General features: G+C 38.3%; 1 protein-coding gene across 1 annotated transcript in view; it reads left to right on the top strand.

Annotated features, from left to right (window-relative positions):
* Window positions 1–10,707, top strand: part of wnt3a (wingless-type MMTV integration site family, member 3A) — a 19,022-nt gene extending 8,315 nt beyond the window's left edge. The window contains exons 2-4 of the mRNA XM_016283752.1: window positions 960–1,201; window positions 7,707–7,972; window positions 9,123–10,707. Of these exons, the coding sequence (XP_016139238.1) occupies window positions 960–1,201; window positions 7,707–7,972; window positions 9,123–9,602 (988 nt within the window). The 3' untranslated portion in view covers window positions 9,603–10,707. The remainder of the gene's footprint in view (window positions 1–959; window positions 1,202–7,706; window positions 7,973–9,122) is intronic.
* The last annotated feature ends 4,590 nt before the right edge of the window (window positions 10,708–15,297 follow it).

Raw genomic sequence — 15,297 nt, 5'->3', positions numbered from 1 at the left:
CATGTGACACTGAAGACTGGAGTAATGATGCAGAAAATTCAGCTTGGATCACAGCAATAAATTATATTTTAAAATATATTCAAATAGAAAGCAGTTATTTTAAATAGTAAAAATATTTCACAATATTACGTAGACTGATTTCTGAAGATCATGTGACACTGAAGACTGGAGTAATGATGCAGAAAATTTAGCTGCGCATCACAGCAATAAATTATATTTTAAAATATATTCAAATAGAAAGCAGTTATTTTAAATAGTAAAAATATTTCACAATATTACATAGCTTTTGCTGTATTTTGGATCAAATTAATGCAGGCTTGGTGAGCAGAAGAGACTTCTTTAAAAACTTTTGACTGGTAGTGTAATTCTTAATTTTAGGTACAGGATCATATTAAGGTCATTCAGAATAAGGCATTAATGTGTTCTTTATAAGTACTAATAAACAGCCAATAAGCATGCTAGTTAATAGTGAGAATTGCTCATTCAAATAAAGTGTTACTGTAATTACTATAGTAAGCACACAGGATGCACATGCAGTGCAAAATGAAGTGCTGGCAAAAACTTCTCACCTCCATCATGTCTTCCTCGGCAGGTCTCTGGCGGTGGGACACCAGTACACTTCATTGGGTACTCAGCCCATCCTGTGCAGCTCAATCCCTGGTCTGGTTCCCAAACAGCTTCGCTTCTGGGCTTGGTGAGCAGAAGAGACTTCTTTAAAAACTTTTGACTGGTATTGTAATTCTTAATTTTAGGTACAGGATCATATTAAGGTCATTCAGAATAAGGCATTAATATGTTCTTTATAAGTACTAATAAACAGCCAATAAGCATGCTAGTGAGAATTGCTCATTCAAATAAAGTGTTACTGTAATTACTATAGTAAGCACACAGGATGCACATGCAGTGCAAAATGAAGTGCTGGCAAAAACTGCTCACCTCCATCATGTCTTCCTCGGCAGGTCTCTGGCGGTGGGACACCAGTACACTTCATTGGGTACTCAGCCCATCCTGTGCAGCTCAATCCCTGGTCTGGTTCCCAAACAGCTCCGCTTCTGCCGCAACTATGTGGAAATCATGCCTAGCGTGGCAGAGGGGGTGAAAATCGGCATCCAAGAGTGTCAGCATCAGTTCCGTGGCCGCAGATGGAATTGCACAACTATTAATGACAGCCTGGCCATCTTTGGACCGGTGCTGGATAAAGGTAGGCCTAGAGAATCAATGGGAAATAATCGAGTCATTGTATAATTAAGGGTACATTGCATGTTCATTGATGATCATTTTTTAACAATTTTATTCAGAAATATCCATTAAGAGAATACATATAATCTCTGACATAAATTTTGTGCACCCTGTTTTGCATTTCGCTTGAAATTGTCTCTGTCCCTTAAATTACAGTTTGCAATGCCCGCTTGTCTTGAGTTCAGAATAATAAGAAATTAAGTCGAGATTTGTATATATTAAATTTCTTTCTAAAGTCTAAATACCTTAAAAATAGATTGCGTTTAAACTGAATTTTGGTAACAAAAAGCCTTTATGTATAATGCTTTGTACAATCTCATGAATAATTGTAACCATGCACAGTGAATACATTATAACACTTATCAATTCATTGTTACACTATGCATTTTAAATTTGCTTATAATTATTTCGGACACCGCACATTATGAATAATTATAATGCATTATACCCTTTAATAACCCTTTAAAATGCATTATACATAATGGATTTAAGTAAAGTGTTACCGTCATTTTCTTCAATTAAGAAAATAATTACTCATGTCCACAAAGAATCTGTTAACTGTGTTACTAACCAAAAACCCTCTGAAAATGTGACCAGCATCATGCAATGCCATTTTCTTCTGCGGCAGACATTTTAAACACATTATGGAAAATGTAAATAATTTTTTTCTATATTTGATCTCCAGTGACCTCTTGTCAAGGAGTATATTAATTGTCCATCAACTACGTTGGCTACATTAGTATGGTCTGCAATATTTTTATGGTTTTAAAGGAAATTAATATTATAATTTGAGGTTATCAAGAAAATAACAGACAAGCCTGCCATTGAAATTATGAGTCAAAATGGTGAAATTTTTAACTATGTTACCTGTAAAGCCCTACAGTTTGTCTATAACATAGTTGACAAACTCAGCAGCAGGAAAACATATTTTTCTTTGTAATATCAAAATGACGTGTAATGATTAAGCTTGGCAATTAGCAGATAAAAGATCTCAACTGAAAGCTTGTTTTTCCTGATATGAAATGTACCCTAATTTATGGAATGATTGAACATTTAGCCTGATTCTTACAGTGGTAAAACTCCATTACCTATGAATTTCAGTTTGTACATTTTTAAGACGGGAGAACAGGAATGTGATCTGCCTTTATCCACCCCATAATGAAAGCTACTTGAAAATCATATTTCACTCAGTGCTTCTTTGTATTCAGTGACTATGTAACATTATGACTTCTCAGTTACAACAAAAGTCCCTGTTTGCACACAGCTCTGATTACTGAGATTACTCTGTTGTTCTGTGCACATTATTTATTTGCCGCTCTCTAATCCCACTCTCAATGGGCATTAGTCAGGTGCACTGGACTATGACAGTTTGTACAGATGTAGTGATGCACGTGAGTAAAGTGGGTGGGACGGGTTTTGTTTGTTTCTGTCAAAGGGAATCCCCACATTTCTCATTGTGTTTGTCCCGGCACAGTAAAGGTAATGCATCTCACAGCAGCAACGTGCTGACATTCCTAAAAGGCATTTCAGAAGTATCTCAGCCTGTGTGTAACACGCACACATTTACAGACATTCTTCACCGTGCGCTCAAACGGATTACATTGCCAGCGTGTGTGTTTATCTAAGGTGAAGTTATGAATGTGTTGTTTTGCTCTTTAATCAGTTGGGATTCTTGTCTAAGGCACAAGTCTGTGCATAACACAGCACAGTTTAGGGTTATGTAGATTTAACAACATGAGGTGGCATTTTCAGCAAAAAGTCCTAATCAACTGTTGCTTAACTAGACTAAACTAGATTGCTTCATTACAGAAATGCATATTTTGCTAAGCATTATTGCTATTGCTCATATTAAACAACTGTAACTTGACAAGATACTTATAAAACGTAAAAAGTTAATGGCATTTGATTGTGGGTTAATATTTTTGGTCACACTTTAGTTTTGGGACAAATTCTCGATATTAACTATTAACTTTGACTTTTGCCTCCATAAACGTTAAATAATTGACTGCTTATTAAGGTAGTTGTTAAGTTTAGGTATGGTGTACACTCTAAAAAAAATGCTGGGTTAAATACAACCCAGTGCTGGGTAAAATAGGGACAAACCCAGCAATTGGGCTGTTTTGACCCAGCGGTTGGATAACCCAGCATTTTTAAGGGATCTAAAATATGCTCATGCGGAATAAAACACTAATATGTGCTAATATGTACAGCTAGTAATAAGGACTAGTTAATAGTGACAATTAATCCCTATACTAAATGTTACCATACATACATAACTATCATGCAATTTATTTATTTTACATAACTTCATCAAAAACAGAGATGAATAGCCATATTTACGAAAGTAATATGTAATATATTAAAGTCATATTTAATTTGATCATATCCAAAAATAAGACACAAAATGCTGCAGTGAACCAGTTTTTACTGATTTAAAAACAAACTGCTTCATTAAATGAATCAGCCTTTCCAATTGAGTGCTTCATCCGTGACGTCAAAACCCTTCGCCATGAGATTTTCCTATAGGTTTTTATAATGGGCTTTTTCCAATTCTTCCGTAAAATAAGGTCTGTAGTGAAAATAACGATGCTAAATAATGATACTTAGACATTCTCTTGTACAACGTAAACTGCAATCACTCACAGCCCAAACATTCTTATGTAGGTCATTACAAAAATATGTTTTTAAAAATAGAGTATGGGTGTGTGTAATTTACATTGTAGAGTTATATTTACCACAGACCTTGTTTTACTCATAAATTGAAAAACCCCATTAGAAAAGAAGAATTAGTATACCAGGTTTTGACATAAAAAGGGAGCATTTTAGGCCAGTTTTTGGGTTTGTTTTTACACACTGCAAAAAGCAAAGTGACACCCCAAACTACTACATTTTGTAAAAAGTAGCTTGAAGAAATTACTCAGCATTCAAACCAGCTGAGCTGTTGTACTGAAGAATATAGATATGTTTTCAGTTTGTTGCTCCCTAGTACTGCAGTCACATCTACCAGACTGGTATGTCTGGTAGATGGTTTAATAAGCATTTGGCTTCCTGTTGCTGCTTTTATGCCCTTCTCATTACAAAAAAAAGTTAGATCAATTCAAAGCTGGACCAGTTTAGTCCTCTCACAGCGTCCAGGAGAAATGAGGGGTCAGGGTATGAGGAGCCAGAGCACATCGAGGGGCCGCAGGTGGGATGAATACTGATAACCGGCTACGGCGGGAGGCGGTGTCAGCCGCGCCAATTGCTTTTAATAAACTCTCAAGCAATTGTTACATTGATGGAGAGGGCTTGAGCCCAAGCGGGCCACTGATGATGGGAGGACTGCTCAAGTCTTCTCCATTGTAGTGTTAATAGCCTCTCCATATCCCCTGCAGTTCCCCCTCCTCCGGTCTAAATTGAAGGGGAGATTGGTCAGGGACAGGGGTGATGGGGGTTTGAACCAGGTCAGTCATCGGGGTCTAGGGGTGGCTTTAGTAAACCATTTTGATTGGATTAAAGCTTCTGAAGCTCTTAATAATGTGAGAGGTCAAAGCGGGTGGATTAAGTGCTTTGTTGGGGGCGGTTTAAGGGCCGCTTCGAAGCTCAGAAGCTTTTCACAGAGCTTAGAGAAGAGCACCTCTCACTTTCGCTCCTTTGTGACTAGCGCTGTCACTTTTGCGGAGCTAGTGCTATTGTGCGCTGGTGTTAATGTCTGCGGAGCAGACGGATGTGCGTCGGTTTCCTCTTCTGTTTTGTACTGGGCTGAATGGAGCGCTGATCTTTAATAGGTCTTCAGTGGCTTGTTACCGACAATCACACAGCTGTCTGAGATCTGCCCTGGCACTTTCAACAGACGTGGATGATGCTTCCTCAGCATTCAGAAATGTAAATTCTCCTATCCCTGTGGGGCTATCAGAAGACGTTCTGTTTGTTTAAGCATCCCGATCATCCTGACATTGGCTCGACTAATGATGTTAACTTAGGGTCGGACCTGTATGCTTGTCTTCTGGAAACCTGTCTGAAAACAGACATTATTTTTCAAATTCCAGACAGAAAGCACACCTTTAAAGGCCTTTACTTTGATACTTTCACTGACCATTTGACAGCTTTCATTGGTTACTTTACAAACCTATGCATGGAACATCAGTTTTGCCACCTAGCTTTGTACCTCTCATAAATCTGTGTATGTGTTGCCTACAGTGTTGCATTGTTTTGCAAAGGTAAACCACCTCTCTAGTCTCATCTTCATCTATCTATTTCACAGTGTTGCCTCGGGCTACGTCTGCATGAGTGTCATTAATTTACATTAACCAAAGTGTCAAAACACGGCCTACTGGAATCCGCAATGAAAGGAGAGTCAGCACACCTTCAGCGGATAACGTTGCCAGTCGCATGCGAGCTGTAATTGGACACCAGAATTAACTTGTTCTTACTGTCACTCAAGATCTCTGTTGTTACTAAAATCAGAGCGTTAAACTGAAAAGTGGTGACTTGACAGACTTTGCGGCCTTTTACATACATTGTACTGTTTTCGTGATATTTGTTCAAAATAGCCTCTCCTGGCAATTTCCTCAGACATTTAACAAGCAATAAAATTACATCTGGGTGTGAATAAAAGCCTTTTCATTGGAATTCCTCAGGGGCATCCACCATGTTGGCCACCACCACAAAATGAAGTAAAGGAATCCCATGACTCTCAATGCTAACACCCTCAACTAAACCAACTTTGCATGAGGTCAGGCTACCCAGGTTATGACCTCTGCCCTCAGGAGGAGAAACTGTTACAATTTAGGATGTACTGAGAGCACCATGCCTTTCATCAAATGCATGTTTAACTGTGCCAGGGGAGGTCTGCTCACCAGTATATCATTAACTCTGCCCAAGAAAGAAAGAATGGGGTGTGGCAAACGGAGCTGATGGTGGGACCTTAGCCCCGCCTCCTGCTGGGCCCAACTCACCACACAATATCTGGGTGACCATAAGATTAAGCCAGAGAGAAAGCTCCTTTCACAATTCACACGCCCTTTAGATTGTTTTATGAAACCATTTCAATGGGGATTTCCCCGTCTGCCGACAAGTGGGGTCTGGCCAATGCATAGTTCTCTGTTGCTATGACTTAACTTGGTCCCCACTAATCACTGGCAAGGGCAAATTTCATATAAAATATCGGGGGGCTTTTGTGTGTGTAATTCGCCATGACAGTGGCAGCACAATGAGGGATTCAGGGTCCCAGCAGGTAACAGGGATCACTTGCCATGTGAGGGTCCAGCAAAGTTAGCCAGAAGGTGGGCAGCAGGGGCAAACTCTTGTCACAAATAATCAGTCTAATCTGGCTTCACCTGCATTCTTTTCTCAGGTAAAGACCCCCTACCACTCTAAAGTGTCTCCGTATCTCCCATTTATCCATTTTGATCCATTCTTCCTCTGAATATTAATCTGCCCCCACTTTCCCCTGACGCCGTCTCTCCTTTATTCCCCAGACATTGTCAGCCAGCAGTATTTGACCCACGTTTTATTGGCTTCCTGATCATAAAACACAGGTCACTCAGTGGGTTTTAAATTGAAATTGAATGGCCCTTTCAGACCCGACTATTCGTACCCCCAACTACTATGCGATTTAGTTGATGGAAGCAGAAGTTGCTCGTTGTTTGAGCGAGAGAAATCATAGGGATCAACTGATATAGGTTTTAATATTTTTGTAGTCAAGAACAAAGAAACACTGCATCGTGATAATTTCAATCCAAACATCCAAAGGCACCAAATCTTTTTGCCATTATAATTAGCATTGTGGAATAAGAATGAACTTGTGGCCAGTTTTGCAACATCATTATCTCTAGCCTTGATTTCTCTAACCAGTTGAAACCTGCAACAAAGGAAGACTTGATTCACAGCATCTCCATAGCCATTTCCTCTCTCCTGCAAGTACAAGACTGCACAAGACCAAAGAGTATTTATCAAAATTACCAACCTCATTAGCTGTCTGTTGGAAAACGCTTTTAAGTTTGTATGGGGCCCCTCATCAGCAAGAATCGTCACAAAATCCCCTGTTAGACAGAATGTTGGATCATCTTGGAGATTATAATCAACCTAAACTTGCATTGTTCATTCTTCAAATTAATTCCGAAAGTAACGCGTTGGGTCTTGTAATCACAATACGACAGTGAGTCTTAGCTATGAGTAATACAGGGCTATTTCCCCACCTCAGAGTTGCTTAATTAAGTCTCTAATTATAGACTTGTCAGCCTTGTATTTACCTCATCTGGAAGGATATGCTTGGTCTTCCCTGAATCATGGCATACCATGTCCACAATGAGACCTGATTGAACTGTCTTTACCTACAAATTTAACCACACGCTCATGAGTGTTGAGAAGTTTAATTAAGTACTTTTAAGGTAACAATAATATCAGGACAAATAAAATAACAATTAATAGACATTCTGGGGTATAACATATGTAACAATGCTTGTTTTCTCTGTGCACTTCTATAGCCACTCGAGAATCAGCATTTGTCCATGCAATTGCCTCAGCGGGGGTAGCGTTCGCTGTGACACGGGCTTGCTCTGAGGGCTCCGCCACCATCTGCGGCTGTGACACGCGGAGGAAAGGACCGCCAGGTGAGGGCTGGAAGTGGGGCGGCTGCAGTGAGGATGTGGAGTTTGGCAGCATGGTATCACGAGAGTTCGCTGATGCTCGTGAGAATCGGCCAGACGCTCGCTCAGCTATGAATCGACACAACAATGAAGCTGGACGTGTGGTGAGCACTTTTTCCCACTGAAAAGACCAAAATATTTTTCCACTCTAGTTCAGGTTAGTTTATTCTGCTTGCTGGTGGATTCGTTTATGTTCAGAGATAGTATATGCACAGGTTAGTCTATGCTGCTTTCTGGTGAACAAGCAAGTCTTAGTACTATTTTAAAAAGTTAGGAATGCCTGGTCAAGAAACCAATGGAGCAACATCCAAATGCAGAAGTGCTGTCTTTCTTGAATTGCTTCTGTGGTAAAAAAATAAATAAATAAATAAAACTTAAAGTGCCCCTACTGTGCCATTTTTAAGGTTCCTAATATTGTTTTGGTCAAGGTCAAAAAATGCTTTAGTTTTCTCAAGATATGCATTTAATATCACTTCATCTTCCAACGATTCTCAAACGATTCTTTCTAAGCAGTTCTAAGATTCAGTTTCTCTAAACCCCTCCTTTCTGTGAGCCTACTCTGCTCTGATTGGTCAGATGGCCCAGTCTGTTCTGATTGGGCTACCAAATACAGCAAGTGTTGGAAATTATACGCCCTTTGCCATAGTTCCATATTTCGAACGCTCTATAGAAAATATAAACATCTATTAATTACCATACTTAAAGGGTGTGATTCAGTGGAGCCAGCTGGTCCAAATAAACTGGGTACTGAGCCATCTTTCAAGAGCGAGCGTTTGTGAATCCCACGTTGAACTCTCCCAGATTAGAGAAGCAGTTGTCAGTAAAATGACGGTGAACACAAAAAAAGATTGTGGTTGTACTGCTGTGGTAACCACTGATTATTTGCAGCCTAATCCTTCGGAAGTGAAAATAAAGCAAATTTACTTTAACAGTGTCTTCTCGACATAAACAAGCTACAGTGTTTGAGGGCGGGTCAAGTTGTTCGCAGCCGGCCAATGTAGAACATATGCAACTATGCGATGCCATCACGGAAGTGGGATTCAAATTACTAATGACTCGTTCTTTCTTTTGGGAGACAATAACTTATTTATCATGCACTTTCGGCTTTACAACTTTGCAGATTGTTTGCATTCACATACAGCTACATTACACACTGCATGATCGGCAATATCTGAAATGGTATAATAGGGGCAATTTATTATCATCTGGAATCTTAGTGCTAAGATCAATATTCTGTTTTCCTTTTTCCCCTAGTCAATCACAGACCACATGTACCTGAAATGTAAGTGTCATGGCCTTTCGGGAAGCTGTGAGGTGAAAACCTGCTGGTGGTCGCAGCCTGACTTTCGGGTGATAGGCGACTACATGAAGGACAAGTATGACAGCGCATCAGAAATGGTGGTGGAGAAACATCGGGAATCACGAGGCTGGGTCGAGACCTTACGTCCGAAGTACACCTTCTTCAAGCCCCCTACCGAAACTGACCTTGTCTACTATGAAAGTTCGCCTAACTTCTGTGAACCCAACCCAGAAACCGGCTCCTTCGGCACCCGCGATCGTATATGTAACCTAACATCACACGGTATCGATGGCTGCGACTTGCTCTGTTGCGGCCGAGGCCACAACACTCGAACTGAGAAACGCAAGGAGAAATGCCACTGCATTTTTCACTGGTGCTGCTACGTGAGTTGCCAGGAGTGTACGCGAGTTTATGATGTCCACACCTGCAAGTAAGAAACCACCAAAACCAGATTGAACCAGACATTTGGGGTTGTGAACATGCAAGAGCCTTCTGTCCTAAACTTGTGAACTGAGTTGAACTGAGTTGTTTGTGGTTTCACTAATAAGATAATCACAAAAAAGAGATACAGTGGACAGTGAGACACAAAGGAAAACCCATAAAGGCTTTGTTCTCCATTGTTGAGGACAAATACAGGCCTGTGGCTCAGCTCTGGAAGGGACTTATCGTTTCCAGTCTGATACAGGAGGGGATAAGTGATGTATCAGATTACTAGAGACTCAAGCCCTTGGGACCTTGACCAATTGTGTCTCCAAGAAAAGAACAGAAACCTTTCAAAGGGAGAGGTTTTGTCGGCACGTGGCTGCAAACTCAGATGGGACAACTCTGTAACAACAAATGCAGCACAAACTGAATACCAGGGTTTGCCCACAAGTGCCTCTGAAATGTGGTGATAGTTGCATTATTGTTGATATCCTTACTACTAACACCATTAAAGAAGCTATTTGTATCTTTTTAAGACAAAGTGCATTCCAACATTCCTGAATACCAGCAAACAACTGATTAACCAATTATTTTATGACATATAATACACTTTATGTTGTCTCTGTGTGCAAGACCAAACACTGAACTTATGTATTAGGTTGAGTTTATTGTAAATTACTAATATTAGGTTACGAATGCACTTGTATCTGAGTGAATGTCCATGCATTGTGTATATGTCACTGTTTTCTTTAAATGATTTAAGAACTCGTTGCAAGTATCAAGACCTCTTCTAGATAAAGTTGTTTAGAGCGCTATTACACTTGGTTTGATTGCTTGGTCCAAACCAGAGTTCTGTTGCTTCCCCTTTTCCCTGAACCTGCTGGGTTGTGTTCACACTGTATTTTTGGGTCCGAACCATGGTAAACTAGTGTCATCAAAGTGGCAGCTGTCACTATCAATAATGTCACTATCAATAATGTTGCTAGATAACAACTAGGCAGGACAAGGCTGCGAAATGGACAGCCTTGCTCAGTTTTGTACTTCATTTTTTTAACCCTTGGGCTTCTTTCCGAAGAGTCGACATGGAACGGCACTTGCGTTTGTCTGTGCAAATGTATTGCAAAGGTTCCAAAGAACATCTGCTTGCAGTGCATCAGTCCTGCTTGTCTGGAAAGTGAGTGAGCCACTGATCTATGTTCTTTGTTTTAGATCAGAGCACACACGAGCACATAATTTGACTATAATACGCCATAAAAGGTTCACTTAAGCAATTTAGGATGATTGCATTCATATCTGCAGTAAATTTAACTTGTGGGCTTGTGTTTGGTTCACAAGTATCCACCTGAGTTCAGAAAACTGTGTTCACATCATCCAAACAAGCTGAAATCTGACTTCAAACTAACCCAGTCGTGCACCAGAAGTGCTAGTGTGAAAGCACCCAGTTTTCCCCAAAGATCAATAATCTACTAAAGCTAAAAACAAATAGATGCAAGCACTTCTAAATGGAGCATGATATTCATTTGCCTTATTTGTGTGACAGTATTATTGATATTTCACAAACAAGAGAGGTCCACGAAATTTCAGAATGAATATAGGTAATTGTACCTTTATTCAGTAGCTGAAACACTGTTCATTTTTAAGTCACTTTGGATAAAAGCATCTGCTAAATCAATAATATAAATGTACATGCAGGGTCCAAAATTAACACTCGCCAAGTGTCTCCAGTGCATGTATATAATAATTGAAAATAATTATCATTGCCACAGTATCATGACTGGTATATTTTCTCAACTCACCCACCTTTGACAGATGGTGAAAAGTATTTTTGTAATTATTATTTTTCATTTATTGATTTTTATTTTTATTTGCTAAAAGGTTAATTTTGGACCCTGATTATAAATTTTGTTTCTGCTTTAGTTTTAATTCACAGTTGTAACACTCAAGTATTTTCCCCGTTTGCCTTTAATAGCCATTATATGTGAATTCATGACCAAAATTAATGTTTTTTTTTTTATTATTCTAACTTTCCCTACCCCGTTGTACGTGAAAGTTAGCAGCAGTACAGAAACTAAATGAACTACCCTCATTTATAATGCTGCTAACTAATAACAGGTTTGTTGTTATATTTATGCGTGATATTGTGCTTGTGCATTTGTGTTTCTCTGTGTAAATCTACTGTATGTGTCTTGGTGTTTGTATGTAAATGTGTCTGTATATGTGCATGACTCTTTTTCTTCTTTCTGTGAAAGACACTGTGTAAGCATAGTTAAGAACTAAAATGTGAAGTTTTCTACTAATGGAATCTTGATAGAGTTTGTGTTCATTAACCAAATAGAGATATTCTAACACTTCTGTGAGTCCTTTTGAACAATAGATTATAAAATATGTAATGTATGAAAATTAAAATGCATATTGTGTTATTAAAAGCCACGCTATATTATGACAAAGTAGCATCAAAAAATGATATACAACCAGCTTTCTGAAGAAAATACATATGGTCCATTCACCATTATGATATTACAGTTTAAAAAAATATTTGTAACTATGTAAACATACAGGAGATTAACTATTAGTCGGTATAATATTGCAAGGAAATGTGAGAAGGCAGAGATAAAACCCCAGCTTGTAAAATTCTTTGGCAGAAGTTATTTTCGCAGATCTTTCCTCAAAGAAAATTAACTCAAGTTTCCTCTTGCCCATCTCACACTGATTTAATCTCTCATCAATCAGGGATCATTTCAAAGCACATGCCCTATTCAGCGTTCCACAAAGCTTTACTTAACATAATGATCCGCTCCTAACTACAAAATCAATACTTCATGTTTTTATGTGCATCTAAATTTCGATTGTTTGCTTCCACACAGTTCAATTTGTATTCTAAACATGGTCTTAAATTCCAAAGCTTTGTATGGACTAGTTCTGTGTTTAATAACTAGTAAACATACAGGAGATTAACTATTAGTCGGTATAATATTGCAAGGAAATGTGAGAAGGCAGAGATAAAACCCCAGCTTGTAAAATTCTTTGGCAGAAGTTATTTTCGCAGATCTTTCCTCAAAGAAAATTAACTCAAGTTTCCTCTTGCCCATCTCACACTGATTTAATCTCTCATCAATCAGGGATCATTTCAAAGCACATGCCCTATTCAGCGTTCCACAAAGCTTTACTTAACATAATGATCCGCTCCTAACTACAAAATCAATACAATGCATCTAAATTTCGATTGTTTGCTTCCACACAGTTCAATTTGTATTCTAAACATGGTCTTAAATTCCAAAGCTTTGTATGGACTAGTTCTGTGTTTAAGGATTTCTGGAAGTTCTGGATTTTTTATGATTATTTATTTTACTGTAATGTATATATTAGCAAGAGTATATATTTGCTGACAAAAGGTTATTACTTGTGAGGAAAATGTTGTTTTGTGTAACTGTTTTACCAGCAACCAGAATCTGTTGTTGCTTCTTTTTTCACTGACCACATAGGATGCACTGTATGTCCTGCTCTCTGTTATTAGAATTCTAGCTGTTAATGTTATAACCAAATTAAATAAAAATACGCCTCTGTCATTGACATTTGATTCAAAAGTGTTTTTGCTTCATGGACCCAGATCTCACATTAGACATCAAGTTACATGCCAAAGTTATATATTTAGGTTTAGAGGTTAGTTCAAATCAAAATATGAGCAACAGCAATAAATTATAATAATAAATATGATTTTTGCCAGTCATAAGCAAAGATATTAACAATAAAAATGTATAATTTCTCTCTTGTCTTGCAATCAGGGGTTCTCTGAAATGAGAATGTCCCCTCCTTTCATTAACGTGCAACCAATTAGTGACAGAAATCATGGTTCATGGCTGTGACTGAAACTGATGTTAATAAAAGCTATTGGCTATTAAGAAAAGAAAAGAAAAGAAAAGACAAGAGATACTATGCTCTAACGCTCTGATTCAAAAGGGTATAAATCAATCTGTAATTTCATGCAGTGTTTAAAGGAATTTTACAGAGTTTAAACCAAATGGTAATGTGTCATCAAGTAGGCCTTTCACAGATAATAATTTTGATTCTTGTGTAAAAACAAACATGATGTGTTTACAGTAAATATACTTATAAAGCAAGTTTAACTGGCAAATGGACAGCATCGCAAAAAAAAAAATTGTAATGTAAAATATGCAACTATGACTTTAACTACAGCTTTTAATTCATGTCATGACCAAGCTCTGTATTAACATGAGGATACCAGGAAGGGAAAATGAGCAACACAGTGTAACTACATTTTTAAAATATATTCTCTATAGTCACCACCAGGGGCACTACAGGTGAGGGAAAAAAGTAAATGCATACCACATTCATTTATACACTTCGATAGGTCAAAAGACCTCTTAAATACTAATGTCTTTATATATTTATCAAAGCTTATGGGCATCAGCTTATAATTCTTTTGTAGCGTATTTTATAGCATTAATATTATCTTAAATAAGCCCTTACAAAAAGAAGTGTACTTCAAGTTCATTTTATTAAAGGGATAGTTCACCCAAAAATGAAAATTCTGTTTTTTAATTACTCATCCTCATGTCGTTGCAAACTTGTAATGGTGTGTTCACATCAGACGCGAATGTAATTATTCGCGGGAGTAGATTACACACAAAGTCAATGCAAAGACGCGAATTGAGGCGAATCCGCGTTGGGCGACGCGAAATGCGCGACGCGTTTGCTGCGAATGCACGATATTCGCCTCAATCGCATCTTCCACGCAAGTTCAAAAATTTCAACTTGAGCGGAAAATTCGCATGATGCGTTCTCGCGCAAGCCAATCAACGAAGAGCTTCTTGACACGTCCAGTTGAATCAGACAATGGAAGAGAGCATTATTGTAGCCGTCTGTTATTATATAGGTCTGGAGCATAGAAAACAATTAAAATCAGTTGTAGTGGTAGTTGTATTTTATTAGCATGGCTACAGAGATGTTGCTATCAATAATAAAAATAATAGTAATATCAGTGCATATGTACAGTAGTAAAATGAAACACACATGACACAGACACATCGGCGTTCAGCTTTCCATCGTATTTAGGACTTTCTGACAACAGGTACAAAACAGCAATTGTAGTTATCTCCACCATGGTTGATCGCGCTATGTTTTTATTCACGCGAGTGACACGAAAAACATCCCGCGAGTAATCTTGAGCGAGCCCTTTGTTTATCTTCGGAACACAAATTAAGATTATTTTGATGAAATTCGAGAGCTCTCAGACCCTCCATAGGCAGCAAAGGTCCTTCCATGTTCAAGGCCCAGAAAGGTAGTAGGGACATTGTTAAAATGGTTCATGTGACATCAGTGGATCAACCTTAATTTTATGAAGCTATGAGAATAATTTTGTGTGCAAAGAAAACAAAAATAACGACTTTATTCAAACAATTTCTTCTTTTCCGTGTCAGTCTTCTTCACATTCATGAGAACATAAAGACGATGAACTAAGAGAGATGGACGTTCTATGTCAGAACGCCTCTCCTGAACTCGGGGCGAAGACTGACACGGAAGAGAAGAAATTGTTGAATTAAATAGTTATTTTTGTGTTTGTACACATAAAGTATTATCGTAGCTTCATAAAATTAAGGATGAACTACTGATGTCACAAGGACTACTTGTCGATGTCCTTATACCTTTCTGTCTGGGCCTTGAACGTGTCAGTTGCATTGCTGTCTA

This window comes from Sinocyclocheilus grahami, unplaced genomic scaffold (assembly GCF_001515645.1).
Source record: "Sinocyclocheilus grahami isolate Dianchi unplaced genomic scaffold, SAMN03320097.WGS_v1.1 scaffold176.1, whole genome shotgun sequence".
Taxonomy (NCBI): Eukaryota; Metazoa; Chordata; class Actinopteri; order Cypriniformes; family Cyprinidae; genus Sinocyclocheilus; species Sinocyclocheilus grahami.
This window is presented reverse-complemented; position numbering and strand designations above follow the sequence as displayed.